This window comes from Chelon labrosus, assembly GCF_963514085.1.
Source record: "Chelon labrosus genome assembly, chromosome: 14".
In the NCBI taxonomy this organism is placed as follows: Eukaryota; Metazoa; Chordata; class Actinopteri; order Mugiliformes; family Mugilidae; genus Chelon; species Chelon labrosus.
Genome location: NC_140347.1, coordinates 26,197,993 through 26,225,664, shown reverse-complemented (window position 1 = coordinate 26,225,664; position 27,672 = coordinate 26,197,993). Strand labels below are relative to the sequence as shown.

The 27,672-nt window shown below is 39.9% G+C and overlaps 2 protein-coding genes across 2 annotated transcripts; both read left to right on the top strand.

Annotated features, from left to right (window-relative positions):
• The first annotated feature begins 2,613 nt into the window (after positions 1–2,613).
• Positions 2,614–5,540, top strand: LOC311499057 (C-C motif chemokine 4-like). Its single transcript, XM_084559890.1, has 3 exons — positions 2,614–4,347; positions 4,735–4,846; positions 5,068–5,540. The coding sequence occupies exons 1-3, from the start codon at positions 4,266–4,268 to the stop codon at positions 5,189–5,191; spliced, it is 318 nt and encodes a 105-aa protein (XP_084416016.1). The 5' UTR covers positions 2,614–4,265; the 3' UTR covers positions 5,192–5,540.
• A 4,387-nt stretch (positions 5,541–9,927) lies between these two features.
• Positions 9,928–27,240, top strand: stum (stum, mechanosensory transduction mediator homolog). Its single transcript, XM_084560116.1, has 3 exons — positions 9,928–10,742; positions 19,911–20,093; positions 24,624–27,240. The coding sequence occupies exons 1-3, from the start codon at positions 10,538–10,540 to the stop codon at positions 24,656–24,658; spliced, it is 423 nt and encodes a 140-aa protein (XP_084416242.1). The 5' UTR covers positions 9,928–10,537; the 3' UTR covers positions 24,659–27,240.
• Positions 27,241–27,672: the final 432 nt, after the last annotated feature.

Sequence of the window (27,672 nt, the reverse complement as noted above, 5' to 3'; positions counted from 1 at the left end):
GCAACTAAATATTAGTTTATGATTCTCAGGAAAGTTGAATCTTCAAGCATCTCTTAGTTTATACAGTACATTTTTGAGTTTGTAAAGAAAGACGTCAACACTGTTATTTTTTTTAACATTATATTTCTTGACTTTCTGTAAAATATTATCAAATTCAATTACTTTTTCCAATTTTCTTGCTTTGAAATAGAATGTGCAGTGTCCCCAATGCATTTGTGTTCATTAAAATACAATTTATTTGAAGAATTTTGAGGTTTACTCACCTTTTTAAACACACTGCTATTATTATGAACGTAACTGTATATAGCATCAATAAAAATACATATCGTCTCAAGACGCTTTACAAAATCCGGTCTGAAACCCAGCCTGAAATCCCCACAGCACGCCCGAAGGCGACGGTGGCAAGGAAAAACTCCCTTTTAACAGGAAAAAACCTTGAGCAGAACCCAGCTCATATGGGGGGACCCATCTGCCTAAGGTCAGCTGGGTACTCACACATCTGTCCAAAATGATTGGAATATTGGCATTACATGCAGAATAAAATTTAGAAATATAAGATTATAGCTGCCAAAGTTCCCTTAGTGCCATTTTATTTTCTGTTGGGGATATAAACATATACTGGACATTTCCTACATGGAAAATGGATTTTTATCCTATCTTATTTAGGTTGGAACACACAGTTATTTCCCTTATAATGTACATTTAATCTTTTTATTTCTCTGTATGTCGATGAATATCCGTATTCATTCCCCGTTTTTGAGAATGGGAAATCCATATATGGGCATTGTGAGAAACGCTGAAATATGCTTGTTGCCATCTAAGATGTATCTCATTAGTGTAAGTGTTAGTGTAGTGTGTATCTTAACATGTTCTCACCTTTGTGTTTGATAAAAAAATCTAAATCTTTTCAGAAAAATTAAAATTGACATGTGCTGAGAGTTTAGGCCTCCCAGTTCAACTGATTTATACCTAGCATAAAGCAGAGTTTCATTCGTGAACGCCATCATTTTCATGAGAGTCACCTGTTAAATCTGTTCTCAGACGGCGTCTCGACGGACGTCTTCTCGGTTTACTAAAGTAAGAAAGTGATGGTAAGAGGAGGGCTAGAAGGTAAGGTGGGCTTTTTTGCGGTCTTAATTTGCTGATGTGTGGTGGTGGCAAGTACCGCTCTCCTCTTCCTACCACCCAAGCGGACTTTCCATTTCAGACTTTCCACCGAACCTCAGTTTAGTCAAGTGATGTCATTTCATTGAACTGTATGTTCCTTCCTGTGCCACACAAGGCCTCCAGACACAACCAAATAATCTCAAAGGGCTATGCAATACAGAAGAGTATTCTATAGCCCTTTGAGAATATTAGGTGGTGCTTGATTTGAAACGTGAGATCATTTATTAATTTATTTTTCATTGGTGTTTAGTATATTCATGCAATCATGCATCCTGTATAATTTTAGAGCATCTACAGACCCCTGACTGAAATGTGGCATTAGAATTTCTTTTGCATCGATTATAATTAAGTGAAATGTACTTGCTCACCTTTCACGTTTTCACATATGTGTGCAGTCATATTGCAGCGTACCCCTGCATCTTTTGCAAACCACAGGTTTCCGGTTGAGTTAGCAGGCGTTAGATTTCTGCTGTAGTCAGCCTTTGGTTTCTGTCTCTGCATATCCCCTCACCTATACAACTCATGACTCACAAACAGGAGATAATATTTTAAGCGTTCAGTATGTTAACTTCATATATTCCATTCAGTGAAGTGTATACTGTAGGTCACAATAATAAAAGCGTGATAGTAAAAGGAAGTGAAATGAGTAGTGGGACTGTAATCGCGAAATATCTATTTATTTAGGTCAACTATTAGTGAAACAGTTATGAGATGAAGGGACTTGTTAAACTTATATTAAAAATGGCTTTCTTTCAACATAACATAAGACAACGTAAGACAAGATCAGGAGCTCATGAAGGATGGCGACGATGCCGTTATCGTCGGTGTGTTTGCTGGGGAACAGGACGCAGCCTACGAGCTTTACTTCGAGGCCTGTAATGCACTGAGGGAAGACAGTTTTTTTTTCTTTCTGTGTCTTATTGTTTTTGTACAGTGTCCTTGTGTGTCTTGAAAGGTGCTTATAAATAAAATGTATTATTATTGTTAAGATACGTCAATATAAGACAAGATAAGAGAGGACAAGATAAGTCAATATGAGACAGGACGAGATATGTCAATATGAGACAATATGAGACAGGACAAGATGGGAAAAAATAAGATAAGACAATATAAGACAAGATGAGATAAGATAAGTAAATATAAGTCAATATAAGACAAGATGAGACAGGACAAGATAAGTCAATATGAGATGAGATGGGACAAAATAAAATGAGTCAATATGAGACACGATGGGGCAAAATAAGACATGACAATATAAGACAAGATGAGAAGATAGGACAATATAAAACAAGATAAGACAGTATAAGACAATATGGGACAATATGAGACAAGGTAAGTCAATATAAGACAAGATGAGACAAGATAAGACAAGATGAGACAAGATAAGTCAATATAAGACAAGATGAGACAGGACAAGATGAGACAGGACAAGATAAGTCAATATAAGACAAGATAAGACAGGACAAAATAAAATGAGACAAGCAGATAAGTTAAGATGGGATAAGGCAGGATAAGACAAAATGAAGCAAGACGAGACAATGAAGTGCAATGAGAACAGTGATGATAAGTCAAGATAAGATAAAATGAAACAAGACAAGCTAGACAAGACAAGGCAAGATACGACAATACAATGAGAAAGGACAACAGGAAATAAGATAAGTCAAGATAAGACAAGAAAAGACAGGATAAGATGACACAAGAGAAAACAAAACAAGATAAACAAGCCAAGATAAGTTGATATGACAAGATGAAACAAGGAAATTCTAAACAAGTCAAGATCAGATAAGTCAGTGTAAGAAGTGATAAGACAAGATAAGTCAAGACAAGGTCAAGATAGGAGAAGATAAGACAGTATAAGAAAAGATAAGTCAATACGAGACAGGAGAAGACAAAATAAAATAAAGTTTCATTGATCCCTCATGTGGGAAGTTTCATCTTGATATTGACCTACTTTGTGGTTAGGTTATGTATAGTGGTTTTTAGTATCTTGCTGAGTGTATGATTCTTCAAGTATTTTACGTGAAAGCGCCTCAATATGTGGGCTTCACGGGTGGACCGAGGAGAGACGTTTCTGTGGCTTGGGTTAGTAAAGTGTTGACCATGAATGAACCACAACCTATCTGTCTGCACCGTCATTTCCTGTCACCGCTCACGCGTTAACAGTCTCTAAGAATCTTTCTTTTTTCCTACAATTAAAAACACAGAGCTGTTTGCCCCTGGCCTTGTTTGACCCGCTCAGTCCTGCACCCTTAATCTACAGTATACCCTAAAGTATATTTTTAATATACTCTCATTTTAGACAAAGAAAAGCGGCATTAATAGACATCAAAAATACACCACGTGTTTAGAAAAAGGCTGTGACACACATCCTCCATCATCCACCACAAAAGTAGTGTGAAAAAGACATGCATATAAAAACGGCCCTTCACACTAATGACAACCACAAAGCAGATGATGGACAGGCTGTGGTTGTAAGGCCTACTGTTGTAAGAGAGTTTGAAAGAAGAGTTAATACGCAACTCAGTGAAACCTTCAGTGCTTAAACTCCTCTAAGCAGGTTGTACATTTATTTTTTTTAATTAGAAAAGACTGTTAAGACCCTAATCTATCAATAAGTACTTTGTATGTTTTATACTCATCACACTTCATTATTTGAAACCATAACCCTTAAACTGTAGTAACAGGGAGACAAGCTTAAAACCACAATGCATCTGCACGCTGCAAAGACATGCATACATTAAAGTGCAGAAGTACAGATGCAATGTTTTCTATTTCATAGAATCTGGTCTCAACCACAGCGCCCTTTGTCCTCCTCTCCTCACACTTACTTCCCCCCTTACTGAGAGGCGTTGACCACACGACCACAGATTATTTGCATGCTGGGTAGTTTCAGGTTCTGTTCTGTATTTGTCATGGAACTTGCTCTGCTACCTACGAAACGCACGCGCACACGCACGCGCGCACGCACACATGCACACGGTTACCTTTACAATAAATGTGAGTGGCTCTGAGGGCAGAAGACAGAAAGAACCAGAGGCAGCCGGTTGGACGGACAAGAAGGCAAAAGAAGCAAGCAAGCAAGCAAGAAGAAGAAGAAGATGATGATGATGATGAAGAACCCCGTCATTCTGGCAACCTGCGTCTTGCTCCTGACGGCGCTCGCTGTGCAGGCCTCTGAAAGTAAGCTGACTGCAGACCACTTTGTTTTTCATGAAAGGCAAATCTCTCGTCTGTTTCTGCAATAATTTGTTCACATTAAAGTGTTATATGCAGATGTGAGTTTATCATACTGCATCTAAAATTATCAATATTAGAATACCATAATTGAAAAAAGACTAATAATGCACCACTTGCACCTGAAGAAAATTAAGACGTAAGAGGATAAAGAGAAGCTTTGTGCACTTTGTTAGCGACTTCCTCGTGCGACATCCTCCACAGACTACAGCTACAAAGTCTCACAGTGTACTGACCGCTCTCCAAGGGTGTAATGTGGCGAAAAAATTAAATTTTGCATTGATGTAATGAGTTTGCGTTTAATGCCTGCTTGTGTCTCTCTCATGGTTTCAGGCAGCTTTGGTCCAGATGAGTGCTGTTTTAAATTCTACTCCAAACGCCTGCCTAGGAAAAAGGTGATGGACTTACAGTACACAGGCAAGCTGTGCCCAATGGAAGGAGTGATGTAAGTGTCTCAGAATCAAATTAATTGGTCCATTGTGTTGTTTTAAAAATACAGTAGTATTATTATCATTAGTAGTAGTAGCTTTTAGTACATTACAGCGTTAAAAACAAAGACAGAAACGTAACATAAAGAAATCAAACGAGAAATGGTTGCGAGAAACCAAATACAATTATTAGAAATGAACAACCAATGATCATTTTAAATGTTTTCTCTTTTTTTAGCTTCAAGATGAAGAGTGGCGTTATACTCTGTGCCGACCCGTCTATGCAGTGGGTCAAGACCCTCGTCGAGGCCAAGCTCAAGGACCTGGCTAGGAACACCACGGTCTCCACGGCATCTCCATGATTCAACAACGCGTTTAAAAGCTCACCGAGCCAAGCAGAAGTGTTGCTGTAGTGACTTGCAGTCACAGCATTTAATGTTTTTCTTTCTGAATATTTTTCTATGAGCCAGCAATAAATTGTAAAAAGAGTTTTTTTGATTGTCTTCAGTTTTAAAAGTATAAGCTATTTGAAATTATTTAGTGATATATAAAAAAACAGGTGTGATATTTATTTCTTTTGATTGATTTACCATGTAATCCTTACTTTGATCAGAACGAAATAAATTTCTCATATTCAAGTCACCTTCACGTGTCATGTTTGCCACACTGCCGCGCGGCATCAAAGCTGATGTGGTTTCTGGCTGACAAAGCCACAGGAAATTCTTATCGGCTTCACAAAGGTCTGTTAGTCAAGTAGAAAGTAGATAAGCATCAGTAAATCAGACCTTTCAGAAATATTTAAAACCACCATCACTTTCTTTTAATCCTGTGTCAATAGGTGATGGTTTCTTCTTCAGCTGCCCTCTTGTGGTTTACTGGCCGATGTCGCCAGCAGGTGTCACTCATCTCCACTTAACATTCTCAAAAAGGTTTCAGAGCAGTCTCCACAGCATGGAGGATTTTCTAGGATTTTTGCAAAATGAAGAACTGTTTAATCTCACCTGAAAGCTCACTCTTGCCAACATTATCTCAATGAGCTGGTAACAACGGTCTCAACCACAGAGAGAGAGCTGTGTAACAATCAGAGACTGTGGTCGACAAGTTTAGCTCCCAGTGGTCTCATGTTGACACATTTATTTGATATTTCAAAATAAATCGACCTGTAAATCTCCTGCTGCCCCAGAACGACAGATGCAGTGACATCGTCCCCAGACTTTCTATGAACAGTTTCAGACCCACACTTTTACTTTTATTTCCTGCCCCACTTCACGCTACTTCAGTCTTATGAGGGCACGATGTCATTTCTCAATAAAAGCTCACCAAAGGAGCTTTATTGACGCTACAGGTGTCCCATCATAATAGATGGTCTGATTTGATGTTAGAGGACCGTCCTGTGCAGATTTACACATTAAAAAGGGGGACATTTGTTGTTTGCTATTATGGTGAAAACAGCTAATTAATCCATACAGTGAATGTTCAGCATGTTGTGGGCTAAGTGACAGACAGCTATGTGAATGAGTAGTAATGCCACATCTAACCCTTTTTTTGCCATCGTGGGTTTACTCTGCTAAAAATATTCATTCATGAAACCCAGACTGGAGTCTTGGAGGTGTCCTATCAAATTTGCATGTAAGCGTGTCTGTCAGTGTGACCTACCTGCAGCAGAGAGAAACTGGGACGAAGAAGAAGCAAGTCGCCTGAGGTTTATGGAGTCATAGGAGTGCCCCCCAAAAAACAAACAAATAAATGTGAAACTATAAAGACGGATATATATGTAGACATATATAATATTGAATTGAAACAGTTGTGTTTTTCAATTATTATTTTAATTAAAAATTTTCTGCATTTACTTATACATGTTTTACTTTATACTTTATTTAATAATTGTATTAATTCTTTTTATTTATTTCATCCCCTTATTTTACCTGCTTTTGCTATTCATTGATCCTTCAACTGCTAAAGGGAAAACCAAAAGCAACGGGGAAATGAATAAGAAGAATAAGCAATAAATCAGTAAACGCCAATATATTAAAGATATATACAACATATACAATGCAAGCTTATATATTTTTTAAAATACATAAATGTATATATATAGAAATAAATGTGAAAGTAGATAAAATGCTTTTAATTATTATTTTAGTATTATTATTTTCTTATACAGTTTTTTTTATTCAGATTATTTTTTTAAGGCACAATGGGATGCCATCAGGAGCACACACACACACACACACACACACCAATGCACCCAGAACACACATGAAGACACATGCCTAGGTATGACTAATGCAGATATGAATAAAAGATGCCCAAGGGATTTGGGTAAAATACTCCAAGTCTCATGATATCAACATGTATGACATTACTGATTTGTTATTTCTGATGTAACAGTGAGGATGCAGCATTTCATTATTGTAGCTCATGTGAAGCTACTGTCAGTCTGTAGATGTCTGAAAAGAGAAAGTTGTCTGTGACAAAACCTCCGGAAACCATTTGTTTTAGATTGTTTTAGAAATTGAATATTATCAAGTTTTGGAAAGGTCTTTCATGTAAAGTTTGAAAAGTTGCTATCAGATAAGAGTTGTGCAGCCAGAAGTGTGTAGAAAATGAAGTGCAAGCATTGTGACCTCAAAGTGAAAGTGTGGAGTATGTCTTCGTTTAGAACTGCAGAACTTCACTGGGATACTGCCTGACAATGGGCTCAAACTACATTCATCAGATCTAGCTAAAAGGAATATTATTTGTTATGTGTTTATGTGTCACTACAAAAAGAAACCAAACCTATTTCATCAGACAGACACATGAACGCTCGTTATAAAACAGAAAGTCAGTGACTTTGGAATGACAAAGCTCCTGTGGTGGCGAGTACAAACAATATGTCTGTCTTTGTAGTGCCTGCTGCTTTATCCCAACAATAAAAGAGTATTTGTTCATTAAAAGCCGAGCCAAAAACACGGTGCACTGTGATGCACAGGGTGCTATGGCCGACTAAAGAGAAGGGAAAAACTGAAGAACATAAAAGCCAGCCAGAGTCAGCCGAGAGATGGAGATGAAAGGTGAGAGAAAAGAGTGTGTGAGTGCTACAGTCACCGTGGAGATCGAGTCAGAGGCGAGCACAATGGGATGCCATCAGGAGCGCACACACACACGCACACACACCAATGCACCCAGAACACACATGAAGACACATGTATATAAATAACCGGTGTGTGATGTCAGCTTTTCCTGACAGATGGGATCAACATAAATTAAGCCCTGAGAGAACGAGAGCTGTGTGTGTGTGTTGTGTGTGTGTTGTGTGTTGTGTGTGTTGTGTGTCGTGTGTGTGTGTAATAAAACAGACTGAGTGGAGAAAGAGTCAAAGAGACAGCAGGGGAAGAGCAGTCCACACAGTTGAACATATATGCAATATCTTTTAGCAAAAAAAAAAAAAAGATTATGCACAGCACAAGACGAAAACTCATGTTTCTATCTTTGTGAGGACCTTCCATTGAAATAATGCATTCCCTAACAATAACCCTGACGTAAGTGTCTGACCCTAACACTAACCTTTACCATAACCAAGTCTTCAGTGTTTTAACCTTCACAAAGTTGTAGGGCCCAGCAAGAATGGCCCCAACAACGATAGTAGACCTTGAAAAATTGGCCCTCACAACTTTATAATAACAAGACTACACATAAACATACACACGCCAGGATTTGCTGCCAGTACGCCAACAGGAAAAAAAAAAAATCTAATAAATAAGCAGGAAGAACGGACTCCAGAGCATATTTCATACCTAGTTGAATATTGCTTATGTGCACACAAACAAATGAGGAGGTTATTAGGATGCTCCCCAGGGAAATTAGACTGTCTAATGTTGGTCATTAATCACTATCCAAACAGAAACATTTCCGAGTCTCTGGTGTAAGTCTCAAACCTGAAACGTCCTTTAAGACGGATTACTTTTCTCGTCACGTTGTCATGGCAATAAGCATCGGCACATACACCGCGTGCCTTTGGCTGTACAATCCAGTGATGATTGAGTTCAGCGGTCCAGATTTGTCAGAGTCCTCCGCTTGTCAGACTCACAATAATGCTGCTTTGCATGACAAAAAAAAAAAAAAGAAAAGTAAAGCCACTTTGTATAGAAGCTACAGTTTCAGTTTCAAGGATGAAAGGGAATGAAAAGTGGGGATTGAAGTGAAATTAGCACTAAGTGGTTGAGATGAGAAAGAGAGGAGGAGGAGGAGGAGGAGGAGGAGGAGGAGGGACAGAGACGGACCAAAAACTAGAGATCGATATCTTTTGTATAATTACCTACAGCTTCCTGGGTTGCTAGGAGACCCAGCAGAGATGAGAGAGAGGAAGATGAGCCAGACACAGTCAGAGTAACACAAAGGCAGAGTTAAATTTTACGTTTGCACTGATTTCCACTGTGGTGGTGTTGTTGTTGTTTGCCACATGTGTTTAAACAGAGCTCCCACTGAACAACTGCAGAAGTGGTGAAGAGAAGGATGAGGTGAAGAAGCGCCATATGGGAATGAAATGGAAGTCTGATAGGGGGTGGTCAGGAGACTGAAACACATGTCTGATCTTTAGGGGAGTGCATGAATAATTACTGAGATATTGACACTGGCCATCTCTTGATCTAATTTCTCCTTCAGTCGTTCTGAGCGCCCTGCCCTTCTTCCTTTCTTTCTTTCGTTTTTCTTCATCAGTTTTTGTAGCTACAAATCACAGGAATGACAAAAAAGAAGCTTTAAATTATTATTATCATCATTAGCCTTAGCCATAACCTCTCCTATATGTCTCATGGATGTGTGACTGAATTAAATGAACGTAAACGATAAACCTGAAGCCCCCTTGTTAGCATGAGCTTAGCTTAATGCTAACACATGCGCGTGTTGACTGGTTCAGTTTAGCTGCACTAAATGTGATCTCACTGGTCAAGTGTGACATTAGACTGGTGCACTGTTCCTTTAAATGGAGGGGAGCCGAGGGAGGGAGGACAGGAGGAGAGTGAGACAGATGAAGAGGAGAGAGAGAGGGAGACGTAGTAGAAAAAGGGGGGCTGTTGTGTGCACTTTCTCTTCTCTGTCTTGGAGAGGTGTGTGGGTTGAGCGTGATTTTCCTGAAAGAAGAGAGAGAAAGAGAGTGCACCCCGTTCAAGGATTGTTTTGTGGAATTTTCTGAAGACATCCAAAGTGTTTGAAGGAGGAATGACCAGTGGTTCATTGGACATGGACTTAAATGGCACACATCACTGACCTCTGACGGGGAGACAGTGTGGTTATTTTTAAGGACACAAAAGGGCGTGAAACAAGAACAGCTTTGGAACACTGAAGAGCCATTTTTGCCGCTTTTGAGACTTTTTTTCTTTTATTGATGGGACTTGAACAAAAGTGAGGTGAAATTTTCTGAGAAATTCTGGAAGATAAACGCCGGGACGACTGAGGCAGCAGAATATTCTTTGGGGAAAGTCTGAACAGGTTAAATATTAAATCTAGCTACTTTTCAAAACTCGTTGATGCTACTATTTATTCGCCAATGAATGTGACACAGACTGTGAACCAACTGTTGACATGAACTGCTGAATATTCAACTACTGGAATTCTCAACCACTCATTGATTAGTTTTGCGTTCCATTGAATCATTAATAGTCTCCAGAGCGTATCAGCAGCTACCTTTAGTTTTAAGACGCAGGTGTGAGAGAGTAAAAAGAGAGATGGCACAGAAAGAAGGGGGGACGGAGCGTGTTAAGACAGAGGACAATCTAGGGGCCAAAGCCATGGTCGGGGGCCAGACGGCAGGTGGAGGAGTGGTGGTGGAGGTCAGGGAGAAGAAAGGACCTCTGCGGGCCGCGATACCCACAATGCCTTTCCCTCTGGCTGTCATCTGTCTTTTTCTCAACACCTTCATACCGGGACTCGGTAAGTTGGAAATCACACTCTCCTGTGTGTGTTTTGGTTTCTGTGCTTAATGGTGTACAACAGAGAGGAGTAAAGAGCCAGAGAAGGTGAAGGAAATCACACACGGAAGGAAGGTTGGGAATAGTGAAACAAGAGACTGGGGTGGTCATGAAACTGACATGGAGAGTTTATGGCTGTGATGCACACAGGCATGCCAGCAAGGCATACAAACAAGAAGGTGAAAAAAATAGGATAAGAGAGAGAGGAATGGAGAGTTCCCATAAAAGATACTTGAAAGGTTTGCAGGTGCTCACTAGCTACAAAAAAAAATTAAATAATAATAATCAAGAATTTCTGGAGAAAAAACAATAACCATTAGTGGTCCTGCTTGTGTGTGTATTTGTATATTTCCTTCTCGCACCTCGTGTTAAAATAAGAGTGTCAGGGTGTAAATACACACAGCCTCCGTCTGCCAGGTGTTAACGCTCACCGTAAATGTGGTGTCAAGGCTTCATCACGGCAGGTAGAAGTGTCAGCACTCTGCGTATAAAATATATGTATATGTCATCGTTGTCAACAGAAACATCATCACTGTGTTCGCGTGCAGCATCGCAGCAGGTAGAGACATCATGGCTGGGGGCAGACTCAACATTTGCATCATTATCACCAACACTGGAACTTGCCGGAATTAGCTGTTTATCAGCCTGCTGGGGTCAAACAGTAGCAAAGATGCAGGTTTATTAAGGCTGACAGCTCCGTTAATCATCCCTAGATTTGTAGTCATTAGATGACGCTATGGAAGTAAAACATGTTCATATAAGTGGGACCATTTGGCGCATTACACGGATAACCATATCACAATTTACTACAATCCTCATCTGTTTGTTTTTCTAAAATATACTGCATATAAAAAACATCTTAAAACTGATTTCAAATGTTAAGGAAGAAATGAATGGTTGCTGGAGCAAATAGCACCACCACGTGGCCACTATCTTTGGCATTTCATAAGTAAAACAACTGATAGGATATTTGAATGACATTATTATTTTAAGTAGCTTTTTTTAAGTAGCAAATTTCTTTTTGTTTGGCCTGTTTGACAAAAAAATTCTAATACAGTATAACGGTATCGCACATATAGGTGATGCCACAGTCAAATTATGAATTTTAAACTTTAAACTATGCACAGTTCCGTCATGTAGAAAGCTTTAACCGTCCCACGTCCATCCTTCTGATTACGTCACCATGTGTATTTCGATACAAACACGGATCCAGATGCACACCGTTTCTGCTGTTTGTTCTACCTTTACCTTCTAATTCCCAGCGTTTGATCCTCCACTGTGTTGGACGTATGTCACATTACATGTCATACACACACAAATGCAGGAAGGAAAATGAGCCTCATTAATATGTTGATCCTCACTTTGTACAAAACAAAGCCAAACTGACACATACACACAAACACACACATGCTATGTGCTGTATATTGAATTTAATCCATTGCATAAATCCTCCTAACTTTCATATTGCCGCATATGCCGATCAGCCACAACATTAAAACCACTGACACGAGAAGTAAATATCATTGACCATCTTGTGACAATCCAATGTTCTGCTGGGAAACTTTTGAACCTGGCAGTCATGTGGATGTTACTTAGACTTGTACCAGCCACCTAGACCAGACCAGGCACCCCCACCCCATAGCAATGACACTCCTTGATGGCAGCAGCCATCCCCACAGACACAAAAACGGTTTAGGAACAACTCAAAAAACGTGAATAATAGCACAAGTTGTTGACCTGGCTTCCAAATTCACTAGATCCCAAACTGGTCAAGCATCTGTGGGATGATCCACAGAGGCCCCTCCCCTCAACCCATAGGACCCAAAGGCCCCCACTAACAACATTGTGTTGCCAGACACCACAGGACACCCTCAGAAGGCCCATGTCCATTCTCTGATGAGTCACAACTGTTTTGGAGGCACAAGGGAGACCCACACAATATTAGGAAGGTGGTCATAATGTTATGTCTGATCAGTGAAAATGCATATAAAGACAGATAATAAGTTATAACCAGTCAACTCACCACCTTTCACTAACCAATATCAGCTCAGTAGCTCAATTCCAAAGTAGCAAGACACAGAGAAATAACATGTACTGGAGTTTATTTTGGAAAAATACTGATAAGACAAACCCAGTCAATCTCTGAATAACCTTAGATGTGTCCTCTCTGCCCCTTGCCTCTGATCTATTAGGCCTAACTCCCTGGAGAGTTATGAGAGTGTGTCTCCTCTTCATCTCTTCCCTCTGTCTATCTGAATCTTTGCTCATATTCATTCTCCTCCCCTCACTTTTACTCACACTCACCAGTCTAATCGCTGCAGCCTTTCTACAGGAAGTGTTGAATTAGTGACTGTGTGAAAATGTCACAAACATTAAAACAAGCTCAGCAAACATTTTGTCCAGTTTCTTCAGCTTTCTTGAAGCAATGTTTCCTTCACATGTAGTCCCCAGCATGTATGTAAAAGCATCCAGGCAACACCTCACCCCAGTGTGTGTGTGTTTACAGGGTGAACGCGCCTGTGTGTGTGTGTAGGTTTGTCTGAATGCCTTGACATTTCATTGAATGGCTGCGGCTAGTTGCCATGACGACGTCGGCTGAAACGAACACAATGCATGTATGGGAGTGTGTGTCAGTGTTGTTTGGCTCTGATTGACTGAGACTGAAAACAGTGTCTTGTTCTATCCAGCGAAGCCAAAATAAATTTTAGAAAGTGCGAATTTGGACGAGAGCAAGAGCTGATCACCATCTCCTGCAGGTGCTCATGCAAAGGTCCAACAGCGCATGGCACACAGGAGTTGTTTCATCACAAACAGCCTTTTTGCTATGAAACAATCCTTAGCTAACTTAAAGATCAACTCCAGAGACGTTCATAGATATCAAATATTCTCTTGATACACTGTATATGATCAACTAGTAGGACCTTTTCCTCAAATGTGAGTGCTGGATAGCTCCACACCAGGTTGGGGGATGCAGGCCTACATGTCACGCCCCTGCAATGAAGCAAAGACTGAGTACAGAGATGTTGCTGTGTAAAAGTGATTGAAGAGCTGCTTTGGGCACGTTCAGCAAATAACTCTTATTGTGCAGCTCAGTGGTCGTGTTACAATATTTGCCATAAGAGGACTGGAAAGTGTGAAGCTTTCACACAGAGAACTAAAGAGAATATATGCTTTAGCCTTCAGTGGGACTGTGTAGGAGGCAGCGGTCACGTGATTGTGTTTATGTGGAGGGTCTGTGTGTGTGTGTGTGTGCGTTTGTGGGAGATTGATGGTATGTGATACAGGAGACACTGCGTCAGCTTACCCGGGTCATGTTGACATCTTGCCTCTGAATGTTTGTGTGTGCGCACATTCTCGGGAGTATGTACTTTACTTACACTAAGTTTAGCTTTGTTACTCTGTTGCCACACTCGGTCTCTCTTTACTCTTAACCTAAAGTAGGTTAGTCCAGAAACATTTTCCAGTCATGAGATTACTATAGTGTTTTCAGCAATATGTTGTGTGAGCAGTTACACTTAGCAACTGCATTAGAGTTAATAATTAATACGCATAGGGGTTTGGCATATCAAGAACTTGCTAAAAAGTAGGATAGCAAATCTATGGTAACTCCATACGGTTCTGATCTACATTTTGTGTGTGGTTAGCTTGCTAGGAGTTATCTACTAGTAGTTGGAGAACGTGTGAAGGAAGATATTTCCTCTTATCTAAAGACTTTCTTTCAGGGGTTGCATGGTTGACTGAAGACCAGGAACCGTGTGTACCTGTAAATTATTTTCAAAGCCAGCCCACCTTAAGGAAGTCGCTGTTGCTCATGATTTGAAGGCCTAAAATCATAGAACTTGAATAGTGAGAAAAGTGGTGAGCTACTTTGGAGTGGATGGAACGAGATCAGTTTATTTTAAAGCAACCACGGGCGTACAACCCATCGTTCCAAAGGTCTCCGGTCCCTCCTTCCTGCCAAAACTCTGAGAGTCTATCTTATACATGTTCAGTAAGTTTACAGTTTATGTTTTAGCTGGCTTATCTCAGTTTTTGGCAGCAAGAAATCTACTCCAGGAATACCATACATTGTGTTGTCGTGGTCTTAATCATGTAACAGTCAACAGCTAACTAAGCAAACACTGTCAGCAACTTTATACAGTAATTTCATATGCTCACTACTAACATAGCATGCATAAGAGCTGTTTACACAAGAAACGCTGCAAGGTCAAACATAATTCCTTTACTTGCAAACAGCTGTGTCCAGATATGGAAGGCAGCGTCTTGCTTTTCTGTTTCTTATAAGGTGGTCTCTTGCCAGTGTTGCGTCCCTTCTGTCCCCGCTTCATTGTATGTACAGGGACACACTTGTTCTCAGGTATATCCGAGCAAGCCAAGGTCGATATCCCTGACAGAATGTGTGGCCCTGACCAGTGATCTTGATCTTACACCACTGAACATGTATTTGAATAAACAACTTCTTTACAAAACACTGAATGCAGCATGCATGACTAGCTTCGTAACATTTGACTTCATGATTAGGATTTTTCAGTATGCATTCAGAACTCAGTACAGTGGAGAAAATTCAATGGCACTTAGAATAAAATGGCGATAACATAAAGACATTTGTTTTGATACGCGTTACTTTGCAAAACCCGACAAAGTCCAGGTCAGTCCATGGACACACTTCCTCTCACGGAGGACGAGGCCGTTTAAACCCAAGTAAAGTTCGGACTTCAATACTTGGTAGTTTGAACTTGATAAGTTCAGTTCTGAAGTATGAACTCCAGAGGACAAAAAGATGCAGGATGGTCATTCTGGGATTCGGAACAGCAGCGTACTTGAAATGCATTCTGGGATATGTAGCTCTTCTAAGTCAACACAAGTCACCTTACGATATCTCCTTGATAAAATTTGCAGGGCAAGAACACATCTGGGTATTTGGACTGTACTTGGTCAAGGGCATACTTTGAATTGAACACTACTTGGGCATTGAGAGATGACATTTTATAAGTCCATAAGAACCGTAGAGACAAGGACACATATTTATAAACTACTTCTTCAGCTTCAGCCGTATTCTTCTCATGCTAAACTAAGGGCAGACTGGATGCTACAGTGACTCACTACCACCTCTTGTGGTGCAAAGTGGAATAACAAAACACTATGGGCCCTAGCTCACTGCAGTACAGTGCGTAATTTGTTGCAAGCTTTGCAACACAATACATCTTTGACAAAACATAAAATCTGCTGTTCTGCTTTTTATTTTTATATTTTTTTATTGATTCAACTAAATTTCTAACAATATTACCCCTTTTAAAGCCTATTTGATGGAGCTGTGCTTGGTGACAAAACCAGTGCAACCTAATAAATCTGGTTGCTTTTGCTGTTGAGTAATATGTAACGTCAGTACTTTTCCAAGTTACTTATCCAACATTGCTTTACAGTAAACTTTCTCATTTGATTTCTTGTACTTTCTCTTCCTTCCTCAGGTTTTTCTCTCCCTTTATGTCTGCTTCTCTTTCTGTCTTTGCCACTCTTACACTCCATCATTAACCTCCCACACTACCAGTGGGTGCTTTGTGGAGTTCTCTGTGTAATTATAGTAATTAGTCTGGGTAATATCTAGGCACACACACACACACAGACACAGACACATGTGCACACTCTCACAAGATCCCACATGTGACGTACAAAGGATCCAAGAGCTTTTCACACATAGAGGATTGTTAGAGTAGATTTCTGTCGTGGAGAATTGAAAGATTTCTTAAAAATGTCTTATAGCAGCAGAGAACTGTCGAGCATGTATATTTGTTTAGTTTCTATCCAGCTGCACGCATTCATACACAAGAAACTATTTTCATAACGGCCTGCAATTACAGTGCAGTTGCAAGTACAATGCAGTTTAAAAATGCTCTGTAATCGGTCAGCAGTTTTATGCTTTGATTCGCCGGACTGTATATTTACAGAACATGATAATTTTTGGATATTTTTGGCAATGTATTGTATTTGAAGCCATAGCAAGATAATTTCAGCAGAGTCTTGTCTGCAAAAACCTTGAAACAGGCGCCTAAGAGGAAACTTTTCCTTGGCCATTGGACATTAGACTCAAATTATTATTTGCTTTATTAAATTGATAGTAAATCAAACCACTTTAACTGATATTGTTATATTTCCAGTGAAGCAAATCGATGTGGAAGAAATAACTTATGAATAAGTGATGAGCAGAGGAGTGTCACCTAACTCTGCAATTTCCTCCTCATATTGTAGGGCATTATAATGTCTTTCAGCTCATGGTTTTGGTTTTACGTAGTGTAGCATTCTACACCAATGATGTATTTTAGTCTACACAAGGCAGCTATTTTATTTTATTTAATTTATGTATTGTGAAATCATTGTGGTTAAGAGTGAACCCTAGGCAACTGAAATTGGACTGTCTGTATCAACTGAAACCTCAATTCATGTGCTGAAATAATCAGTTATTGTACTGGTGTTTGGCATTTTTTTGAAAGAAAAAATACACAGATTTTATACTGACATATTCTTACATGTCAGTATAAAATCTTACATTTTTCACTATTCCTATAATTTGACTTTAGATGTCACTTTAGGAGGTTGGAATATTGCTTGTCACTGACATTTTATAGACCAAATTATGCTAATGATCAACACATGAAAATCAAATCTTTAGCTGCGTCCCTAACAGGCGGTGTACATGTTGATCCTGTGGGCAGGCACAGCAATTACATATTTCTTCCAACGCTGATACAAACCAACTGTTCAGTGAAAGCAACACATGTGATTGGTACCTGACTGGACAAGTTGGAAGACATCCAGAAAAAGTAAAAGTGAGCAGACCATATAAATCCTGTGTTTACAGGCCAGAACTCAGATGGAAGTGATGCATAACCACTTATCTACCAGCTTGCTGTCAATCACAGCTCATTTCTGGAGGTGGGCAACTCCACCGGCAGCCAGAGCATCTGCTGGTGGGCGTGGCCTCTGCGACCTGAAAATTTCTCCGTCTGATCAGACTCTGCTGGCTCTGGGTGGAATCTGATTTTAGCCTGCTGTTGCTCTTTCTGTAAGAGGCTTTGAAATGAGCATAGGGTAAAAGCTTGAAAGGAATAAGATAAATCATTCTCCTCTCATTTTCCAAATATAAACTTCTTTACTCAGACGCCTTACTATTCTGGGATTGTGCTTGTTCTTAAGTTTGACTTATTTGAAATAATTCCAGATAAGGCCAGCATGGGCCTTGTGAGAGTAAATATTATGACGTTCATTCAGACATGTCAAACGTTATCAAACTGAGAACATCTGTGTTTCTGTAGAAACATTTATGGCTCTCAGTTTGTAGCTTGTCTGCAGTTTAGTCTCAAGTTAATCAGAACCTATAGCTACATGAGTTGTTTAGTTTCTCTTGAGGGACAAGATGCAGCTGGCATTCTGGCCGTTCTTGCTCCTCCTTCCTCCCAACCCACCTGCTCTATTTGCTCTGTTATTTGAATCTCTCCAGTGTGACAAGAAATGGAGCTTGCAGAAAAGGAAGGGCCAAAGCCACGATGCACACAACGCCCACCAGGCATTTCTTCTGTCACATTCGATATTCACAGTGTTCAGATCAGTAATTGCTAAAAAGGTACAGAGAGAGAGAGAGACTTAACAACTCAGTCACTGAGAAAACACCTCAGATTCAAACTTTTTTTTCCAAAAGCAAATCAGCAAGACTTTTGGTATAAATACATAAAGATGATGATATTCTGAGTACTACAGAACCAAAAGACTTTGTTTAGTTTCATTTGACTAGTACCGACTGGTTACATTAGAGATATTTTGTGACATTTAACATAGTGAAACTGTATTGACAACTGATCAAATGCATAAAATATATTTACTATATATATCATCGGGTACAGTATATCATCAGAATGCTGAAGATGCTAAGTGTACATGTCTCATATCTCTTGAATAAGGTCAAGACACTTAAATTTAAGGGGCATGAAACTGAAAATCGAACATCATTTCTATAATAGACCCCAGGAGGTTAGGCTATCACAGGCGGTTTCTCCACTGTCCATCATCTCCACCCACACACATTCAACCACAGTGTTTAGTTAGCTGTCATTGACTGTCACTGCCACACACTGTCTGCGTGCCTCTGAATATAATCCAATGTGTCCAGTCTCAAACCGTTTTGGGCGATTCCAGTATGGCTTCAAATCAACCAGATTGGTCTCATAGTCTCTCATGTTAAGGTCCTTTTTTTTAAAAAAAAAAAAACTTCAGACGCCGCATTGCAGTCTGAATGGGCCTGCTGGTGCAGTCACTTATCAGTTGATCAAGGCATTCCTGCAATTTGCAATTACTCAGGAACATCTGAACGCTCACGTCATGATCTCCATGGAGAGCGAACTAGTCAGGAACAAGCCGGAGTTCGCTGAGAGGGTAATTGATCAATATGCTGCACTGAAAGAGAGATGAGCAAAAATTCGAAATAAGTGAGCACTGTAATTTAACCATTGGATTATGTGAATGTACTCATAGATGTTAAGTGCAATGACTGAAGCGTAAATGTTTCACATGATCAACACCATTCATCAACCAGCGGCAGATTTAAAAAAAAAAAAAAAAAGGGACGTCAAGAGGTTTTTTGACAGGGTGGCACTGGAGGGCATAAGAGTTTCTCTCTATAAAACTAAATTTCTACTTCTATAGGTAGTAGAAGAAGCCCCTCGTCTCTTCCCTCTGTTGCTTTTTTGTCTTACCCTTTTCCTCTCTTCTCCTTGTCCACTCCTCCCCATATCTTCCTCACAGTCTTAAAGTACATCCACTTGTATCACCATAAATAAACAAAAACAGTAACATTTCATCATCTTAACATTTGGCACAAAGCTCTACAAAGAAATTCCATGGAGTTTACTTGAGTAATGTTTTTCCTCAGAAGCAAGCCCATCTCCTCTGGTTTATTTAAGTCTGGAGCCTGTTGTTGGTGTATTTCATTGGAGATTAACCAGAGTGGAAAACTCCTTCATGGTCTTCCATCACGCTGAGCTGTAAACATCACGCAGCCAAATGTGACAGCCAGCTGAAACATTTTGTTTTAAATCAAATGTTTTTGGTAAGAGGATGTTTGGCTGTTTCTGTCCCACAGGTACCTTCATCTCAGCCTTCACGGTACTGTGCGGCGCTCGCAGCGAGCTGATCTCCGAGCGAGGTGTTTGCTGTGTGTTCTGGCTCAACGTGGCAGCAGCACTCATCCAAATACTGACAGCTGTTATCATGGTTGGATGGATCATGAGCATCTTCTGGGGAATGGACATGGTCATCCTGGCAAGTCAGTAGTTTTCTGTCTGCATCTTTCATACTGCTTTTCGGTTCTCCTCAACCCTCTTCTCAGTTTATTTTGGTCTTTTTTTTTTGTTTGTCTGTCTCATACTTGACAAGCAGTTCAAAGATGATCCAAACTTTATTTAAAGTCTGAGTGGGAAAGTGAGTTAACGTTGGTGTCGAAAGGTTACCAGACTGCTGAGACATGTGAAACTGGCCGACAAAATTTTAACAAAACTCACTCTGCGTGACTCTTCTTTATTCTGCACGATAGTTAAATATGTAAAATTAATAGGAATACATTAAAAGATTTGTCTGACCTTTTCTGATTTTTTTTAAAAAAAAATAATAAAAATGCACAAATGAGCAAAACCACTAACTGGTTCCATTCCATTGACCTCCATTGTTTTCCGAGAATAATTGTAATGTTCATTAATAACATTGGAGTGTATATCTGCAGTTTCACGGTGACAGTTAAGTGTGGGGAGGAGAATAAATGGATGAGATTAAATTTTTTTTTTTTTTATTACACAGTTATTATTACACAATTCCACAGACACAATCCTGGCGCTAATAGAACTGACTTCACATCAGATTTGAATAAAATTATGGCTAAAAATTGTCTCTTCTTTATGTCTGGCAGTTTATGGAAACCATTTAACCTTTTAAAATATGGAACTAATTCATGACCTGTTGTTCCCTTGGTCTCAGGGTTGAGTGCTGCTGACAGGCTGGGGACGTCAGAGAGCATTAAGAGAATAACTTGTTCTTGATCTTTTTAACCAGATTTATTTTTGCTAACAAAAATATGGAACAACACTGACCTTATCCTTCACGTTCTGGTTGAAAAAGGGGCATTATTTAGCAGATAACCTGTTTAAAGGGGACCTATTATGCTTTTTCATATTACTAAACATGGACAAAATGATTCAAATGATGAAAATGTATGTGCACTGACAGAGATGTCCTATAGTGATCTTTGCTGCCGCAGGTATTTGTGCTGTCCGCTCTCTTATTCAGGACTTAATTCAGGATATTGAATATGCACAGATGGATTTGAGAAGTTGCCAAATTAAACGAAGAATGAGAAATTACGTTACTTAGCTGGTTTATAGTTTGCTGCAAATAAGCAGAGGCTTCCACAAAGACTGCCAGTCAGAGGGAAGTGGGTGTTTAGGGTGAGGCCCTTAAAGAGACAGGAGCTAATATTTCCTGTTTTCAGACAGGGGCTCTAATGAGGGGCTGAATAACAAGCGGTACAAGGTAAACAAAGATTGTTTTTCAAAAGGGAGTCATGCAAAGCTACTCTAATGGAATTCCACATGACAAATATAGACCTGGAAATAAGAATAATGGGTGAGGAAAGTAAGAAAATAAAATGAAAGAAAGAAAGGAAGATTCAGAGGAGAAAGATGGAGAGGTAATTTTGCCGCCTGCTCTGCCAGAAAGTAGTGCATTCTCTTCAGGTGTTGATGCATGAACAAGTGCCGACACACACACTGCACCAAGGAGGCCTTTGAATTACCACAGCACTGTCTCCTTTGTGTATATGTGTAAGTGTGCGTATGTGAGGTAATTGCTGCCTGCATCCGCAACCAATGTGTGTTAGCACACCCGCAAGTACGTGTGTGTTTGTTGCGTGCGAGGTACAGTAATTGTGTGCGTGGGAGTGAGCAGCCCCCCTGGTGTGTTTTTGTTCACTGCTCCCCACTGCTTCTCAGGCCTCCGGGCACTCGTTCTCTTCAACTGTTGCTTCTAAAATCTATACCGCCGTTGGATCTGGCAAGTGTTGAATATTTATACTGAGTGAGATCACCATTTTCCTGTTAGCACTGCTTCTCAAAGTGAAATCACGCACGTTCATAGGATCAATTGTTATTCAACTATTCATCTCCACAATTCATGTCTCTGTAGCTTTGGGAGTTCCTTTTCAGCTGCTCCCTCTTTTCTTCCTCCACGTAATGAATCACTCTGAAACTGCGGCATATTCTTATAACTCCATCTCTACAAAGACAACTCCCTCCTTGTTCTCCGTCTATGTAATGATCGTGGTATTAGCTGCCTCCCACTGATCGCCTTCCATCTGCCTCTTTCTCTATCTAATGATTGTTCCTATTTGATCTTGCCATATCTTTGCTTCCTCTCTTTCTTTCAAATCATTCCTCCTACTCTCTGCCCCCTCCCTTGTTTCCCTCTCTGCCTCATTTTCTTATTCACTTTTTTTCCCCCCTCATATTGTCTCCCTTTCTTCCTGGCTCCGTCTCTCGTCTCATTGATCCAGCATACTGGGCTTGGGTTACTGTAGCTGTGTTCATTTGATTATGTTATGCATCCATATCAAAAGTGAGGTCATGATGAAACAAAGTTATCTGTGAAAAATCTTCTTTTCTTCCAACCTCTGTTGCAGTGTCACGGAGGAACTTGGAGGAAAAGTGTGAAACAAATTGTCACTAACTGCCTCTTGTGTCTTCTCTCCCTCTCTGCTCTCCCTCTTCATGAAAGTTTCTGATGGTAAGTGTTTCTTATTTTCTTTCCCCCTTTACTACCAGCAGTTCCCCAATGAACTGATAAAAATGTGGAGTGATGTAGGAGCAGGCCACTAAAATAGCAAAGAGTGAGCTTTACTAAATTTAACCCACATATCTCTTAAGCCAAAACAAATAATTTCCCAGGCTTGGACATACTTGCACTCTTTGCAAAGATCTTATTTTGGCACTACAGTATCCACAAAAGCCACGTTTCTACCCAAAGAACCCAGAATTTGTAGCTCTAGGAACTACATGGACCTTGACCTGATTATCTGCATTTCCTCTGCACACAGAGATGAAAAGGGCTCTTTTACTATAAAACCATCTGCTTCATTCCAGCCCAGCAGGTGGTAGTAATGCACACAACTACACAACAATCAATATAAAGCAATCGTGGAGGAAGTTGAAATGGCACTGTTGTTGATTGGGATTTACTGCTTTGCAAATGTGGTGAAAGATGCTAAGCCTTCAGCAAGGTGACAGATATCAAACTGTACCTACAGTTAAAAATGGTGGTTGAAATAAAACAATCAAGAAATGTTAAGAGAGGCACGCTCCTACACAGTACATTTGAGCAGTACTACTCCTGGGCAGGGACTTTCCCTGGGTTAAATTTCCATTTTAATTTAGACCCTGGATTCTTGCAATGAAAATGCCCTCATGGGAAAGGTTCCTGGGAAAGGTTCCTGCAGTGGGACTAAAGTGTGCAGCTAAAGTATGAGTGCTGTTTTCATAAAATCAGCCCAAACCTCATGAGTTCAAGCATAGTTTATCACTGAACTATAGGAAAAGTGAAGTTGGACAACTCAATCGTAAACCAAGGACTAACCCTCCATCTGACCATGCAATTTGTTGTACGATGTATAGTGTTGTATAATGTCTAATAAAGCACTTTACCTTTACAATGACACTTACATTAGAAGTGTGTATGATACATGGAGATGCATCTGTTGACATGCTAGTTCAGCAGCTGGTCACCCACAGCTCTTTTGGCATTTCTTGTTTGTAGCTTAATAGTGCAAGCTAATGTTTGCAATCAGTGCTGTATCAAAGTCCTATCCAAAGATAGTTGTTCAACCTCTCTCTCCTCACACAGTTTAAATCACACGGTATAAATCAGAAGGACAAGAGGAGTCGCACCAAATGGCATGTGAACACCTTTGTCGAATCCCCTAGCATGCGCTCCCAGCAGCTTTCCACAGATTTTAACATGAATCTTTTTAAATGTGCGTTTTTAAGTCTGATTGGAGGCAAACACAAACATTAGCTGCCTGCAATGACCATTTTGCTAATACAATATGACTTGCAATAGTGATCTAATGCTGTTTTGTGCAACTCCTTAAGTGTTCTCCCACTGACTGTATGCTTTTATGTATCTGAACAACAAGAATAAACCTAAAGAAACTAAAGAAATGCTAAACGAAGCAAAGCCTGCAAGCTTGTCCAGCCCAAATCAAGTCTGCTGCTACATTCACAGGACACACTCCTCTCACTGCAACACATATCTAACACGCTCTTTTACTCATATCGGTAAGCTATCAGCTCATTGCTGCATGCCTGGACACAGCATGTTGCCGCTGCTCCCGCTGTTGCTGACAGCATTTCACCGTTTTAACCCAGCATCCAGACAAATTAGTATTGTTGCTCCCCGCTTCCTGCTGAGGAGAGCTGTTTTACACCATTACTCTGCCAGGCTAGCACTGTTTGCCTCTTCAGGGGAGCTGGGGTAATTGCTACACCCACCAGTCAATACTTGATATGAAATTAGCTCCTAACAGCCCATTTTTGCCTGTTGCCAAACTCTTTACTTTCAGATTGCCCAATTAAATATAATAGAGAATGAAATGACAATTATTGTCAAAAGTTCAAACCCAATGTTTTGTAATTGCATGCATCTAAAAAAACCACATCTGAAGTTGGCCCAAGAGAGCCGGGTAATAGTGTTCATTTCTGCAAGCGGTCGAAGATCATTTTCCTTTTTCCCACTCTTGTGTCTCTTCCTCCCTCAGGCTGTAGAGACCAGGGTGTCCCTCAAGATGTCTGAGAGAGGTGGCTCTCACGTTAGCCGACGGATCACACGGACAGTTTGACCTCTTCAACCTCCCTGAAGCCTTTACCTTTGTAATGACCCGTAGCTGGAGAGAGGCAGAGACGCAACGATAATGAACGAATCAAAGCGAATCGAGAGACTGCCCTTCACTCCGATCAGCCAGCGCCAGGCCACACTCACATTTAAAGGAACAGGATGGAAAAAGGAGACTTAAACTGTATACAAGAAATACACAGTAATGGCAACGGTGATTTTTGATTCTGTCTTTTGATATCTTTGTTTGATTTACAACACTGTATAAAGGTGTCTCCATTAATGAAGAGGGACAAACGCTTTATTTGCATGAGTTGGTGATAAAACCATTGATTTCTGTATAATTGGCTTGTGATTTTTGTCAGAATCCAGATTAAATAGTTTAGCATATGCTGATTATAGAATAGAGTAGATTACAATCTACTGGGTTCAAAACTGTGTTTTCATAAATTAACTGAATGAATTAACTGCCTGGTGCAGCTGCTACTTCACTAGTTTCAGCGTTAGATGTCTTTGGTTTCACTGGAGATGTTTACCGTCACATAGTCTAAATGTTTCAAAGACTAACCAGCCTCTAGTGTGTTGCAGTGGCCTTTGCTTTCCAGTTTGTAACGCTGACACCATATTGCTGCTCCGAAAATCTACAATATGTCTCTTATTTGAGTGTTCTCAATAACGTCAGGAAAAGTATTACTACAGCAGAATCATGCTGACTGCTGGACAGAGTGATAATCCAGTGAAATCAATAAAAACGAATGTACCAATTTGGAACCAGCTGATCAGCAAGCATTTCGTCACTGTAGCTATAGTAAACCAATTTTCAATATGCATACACTGCTGGTCTCAAGATGCGTGTTCTCCCAAAATTATACGGCTGTTAAAAATCACTCCCTTCCAGATAATTATTGGTCTTGAATATTCATACCGCTTAAATGTGAAAATTGGTGGGAAAGGGAAATTACACCTTAATGAGGCGTTGTATCTAATTAACAGGTCTCAGAATATCAGCCCTCACTGCTTAGACCCCGTCTGACACTTCATGGTTAAGATACAGTTACAGAAATGCTGTTAGGGATAAACATTTTCTCGTTTTTTCAAAGTGTCAGTGTAAGTCAGCAACTCCCTAACTCCATTTGAGATATCAACACGAAATTGGACGAATTTAAGTTAGATTAATTCACTGTTTATGTAATTTTGTGTCACATAAACAGCCAAATGTGAGTGTGCACACATTGTATATATATTCACGTGTGATTGTGTGAAGGATAGTGTGCAATGTTGGGAGATGGGCTGGGGTTAATATGTGACTTATAAGAGGGTCAAGTGTGTAAAAGGGTCTTGGGCTAAAATGAGGAGAAATGCGTAAACAGTTCTGTCGTGTGCACGGGTCAGAAAGTTGCCCTGCACTCGCAGATGCAAACACGGCCTTTCCCATGATACCCCACCAGCTTTCTCATGCACTTAATCACTGGCCTGCCTCCATGAAAAATATCCAAGAGCATCAGAAGTCAAACAGTCCGAAACAAAAAAAAGTCAAACGTTCCAGCTTTAGCATGAAGCAGCGGCAATAAATCAAAATCATCACGAGTGTGTGTGTGCAGGAAATATATGCTTAGCTACTGCTGAAAAAGAAAAACAACAGAATGGGGCTCCGACAGAATGATGCTCAACTCTAGCTTCAACACAGAAATGCATACGCGATATGTAATATAGGAAAGCTGATACGATTGGCTGTGCCTCTACAGAAGAATAGTTCATCATTTACTCTGTTAGTTGAGCCTCTGATTTGTTTGATTTTTCTACTGACGATCTATCACTTTGACTTTTTTTACGATCTTTGTAGCTTTTAATTATTTTAGCCAAATGCCTTTTTGAGAACCTGTATTTGGATGAAAAAGAAATGCTCCCGTGTTTTAACTGTGTATATATTGTACAGTGTGTGAGAGTGAGTTGATGATGATGATGATGATGATTATGTCTGTAATGGTGGTCATATCTTATGCCTTACAACTGACTAATGTTTTCCTGTGTGTGTTTTTGTAAGAGTGGTGCTGGTTTATACATCTAGAGCTAAGCTAATATTTGGACTCTTTATTATAATCAACTTTTTATGTGTTTCAGGGGGAAACATTGAATAGCTGTATTATTTTTTTTGTAAATGATGCCGTGCTGTTCTAGCTTTTCGACTATAAAATGAACACTGTACAGTATTTTTTTCTGCATGCGTATATTTGATGTCAAATGACTGTATAGAGTAACACACACACATACAAACACAGACTAACTTAACTGTTTTAAGATTGTACTTTAACTTTGTGGCTTTGGAGCACTTCTCTTATTCTAATTGACAATCCTGCAATTAAAAGTAATTTTGGTCCAAATGACTGAGTATGTTTGTTTGTGATTTAAGTAAAATTATTTGGAAGTATTCCAGTGATATGCTCGTAAAGTAGCGGGAAACATCTCGGTTATTCACCCTCTTAACTTGAGGAGTTTCACGCTCAGTGTCCTCAGAAGTCAGCGGGGAAGAATATGTCCTTGTTCCTAGTTGACAGATTCATCCTCTGATCCAGAAAGGCAGAGACATGTTTACCCAGAGGATCTGAGGAACTCTGCAGTCTCTGTTGTTCCAGCAGCAACCGTAGACTATTATTTATTCTTGCGGGTACAATATGTGCACACTGTAAATAACTGCAATAAGTCTTTAGGAATAAAGATACATTTCACAACGTGGCCACAGAGCTACGTGAAATGCTAAAATGTTCTTGTCATAAATGAACACAATGCCAAAGCTAATTTACGCCAGGTAAATCTCTGTATTTCGCTGTTTATGAAAGCGTTTTAAATGTTTCTATGGCGACATTCGGTGCTCTGGTGCTCTGGCAGCGATGTACTTGCTCTCTGTTTGCCAGAGCTGGCGAAGGGACCAGATGTGGAAAGACATAGTTGGCTACAGCAACCACAAGTACAGCCAG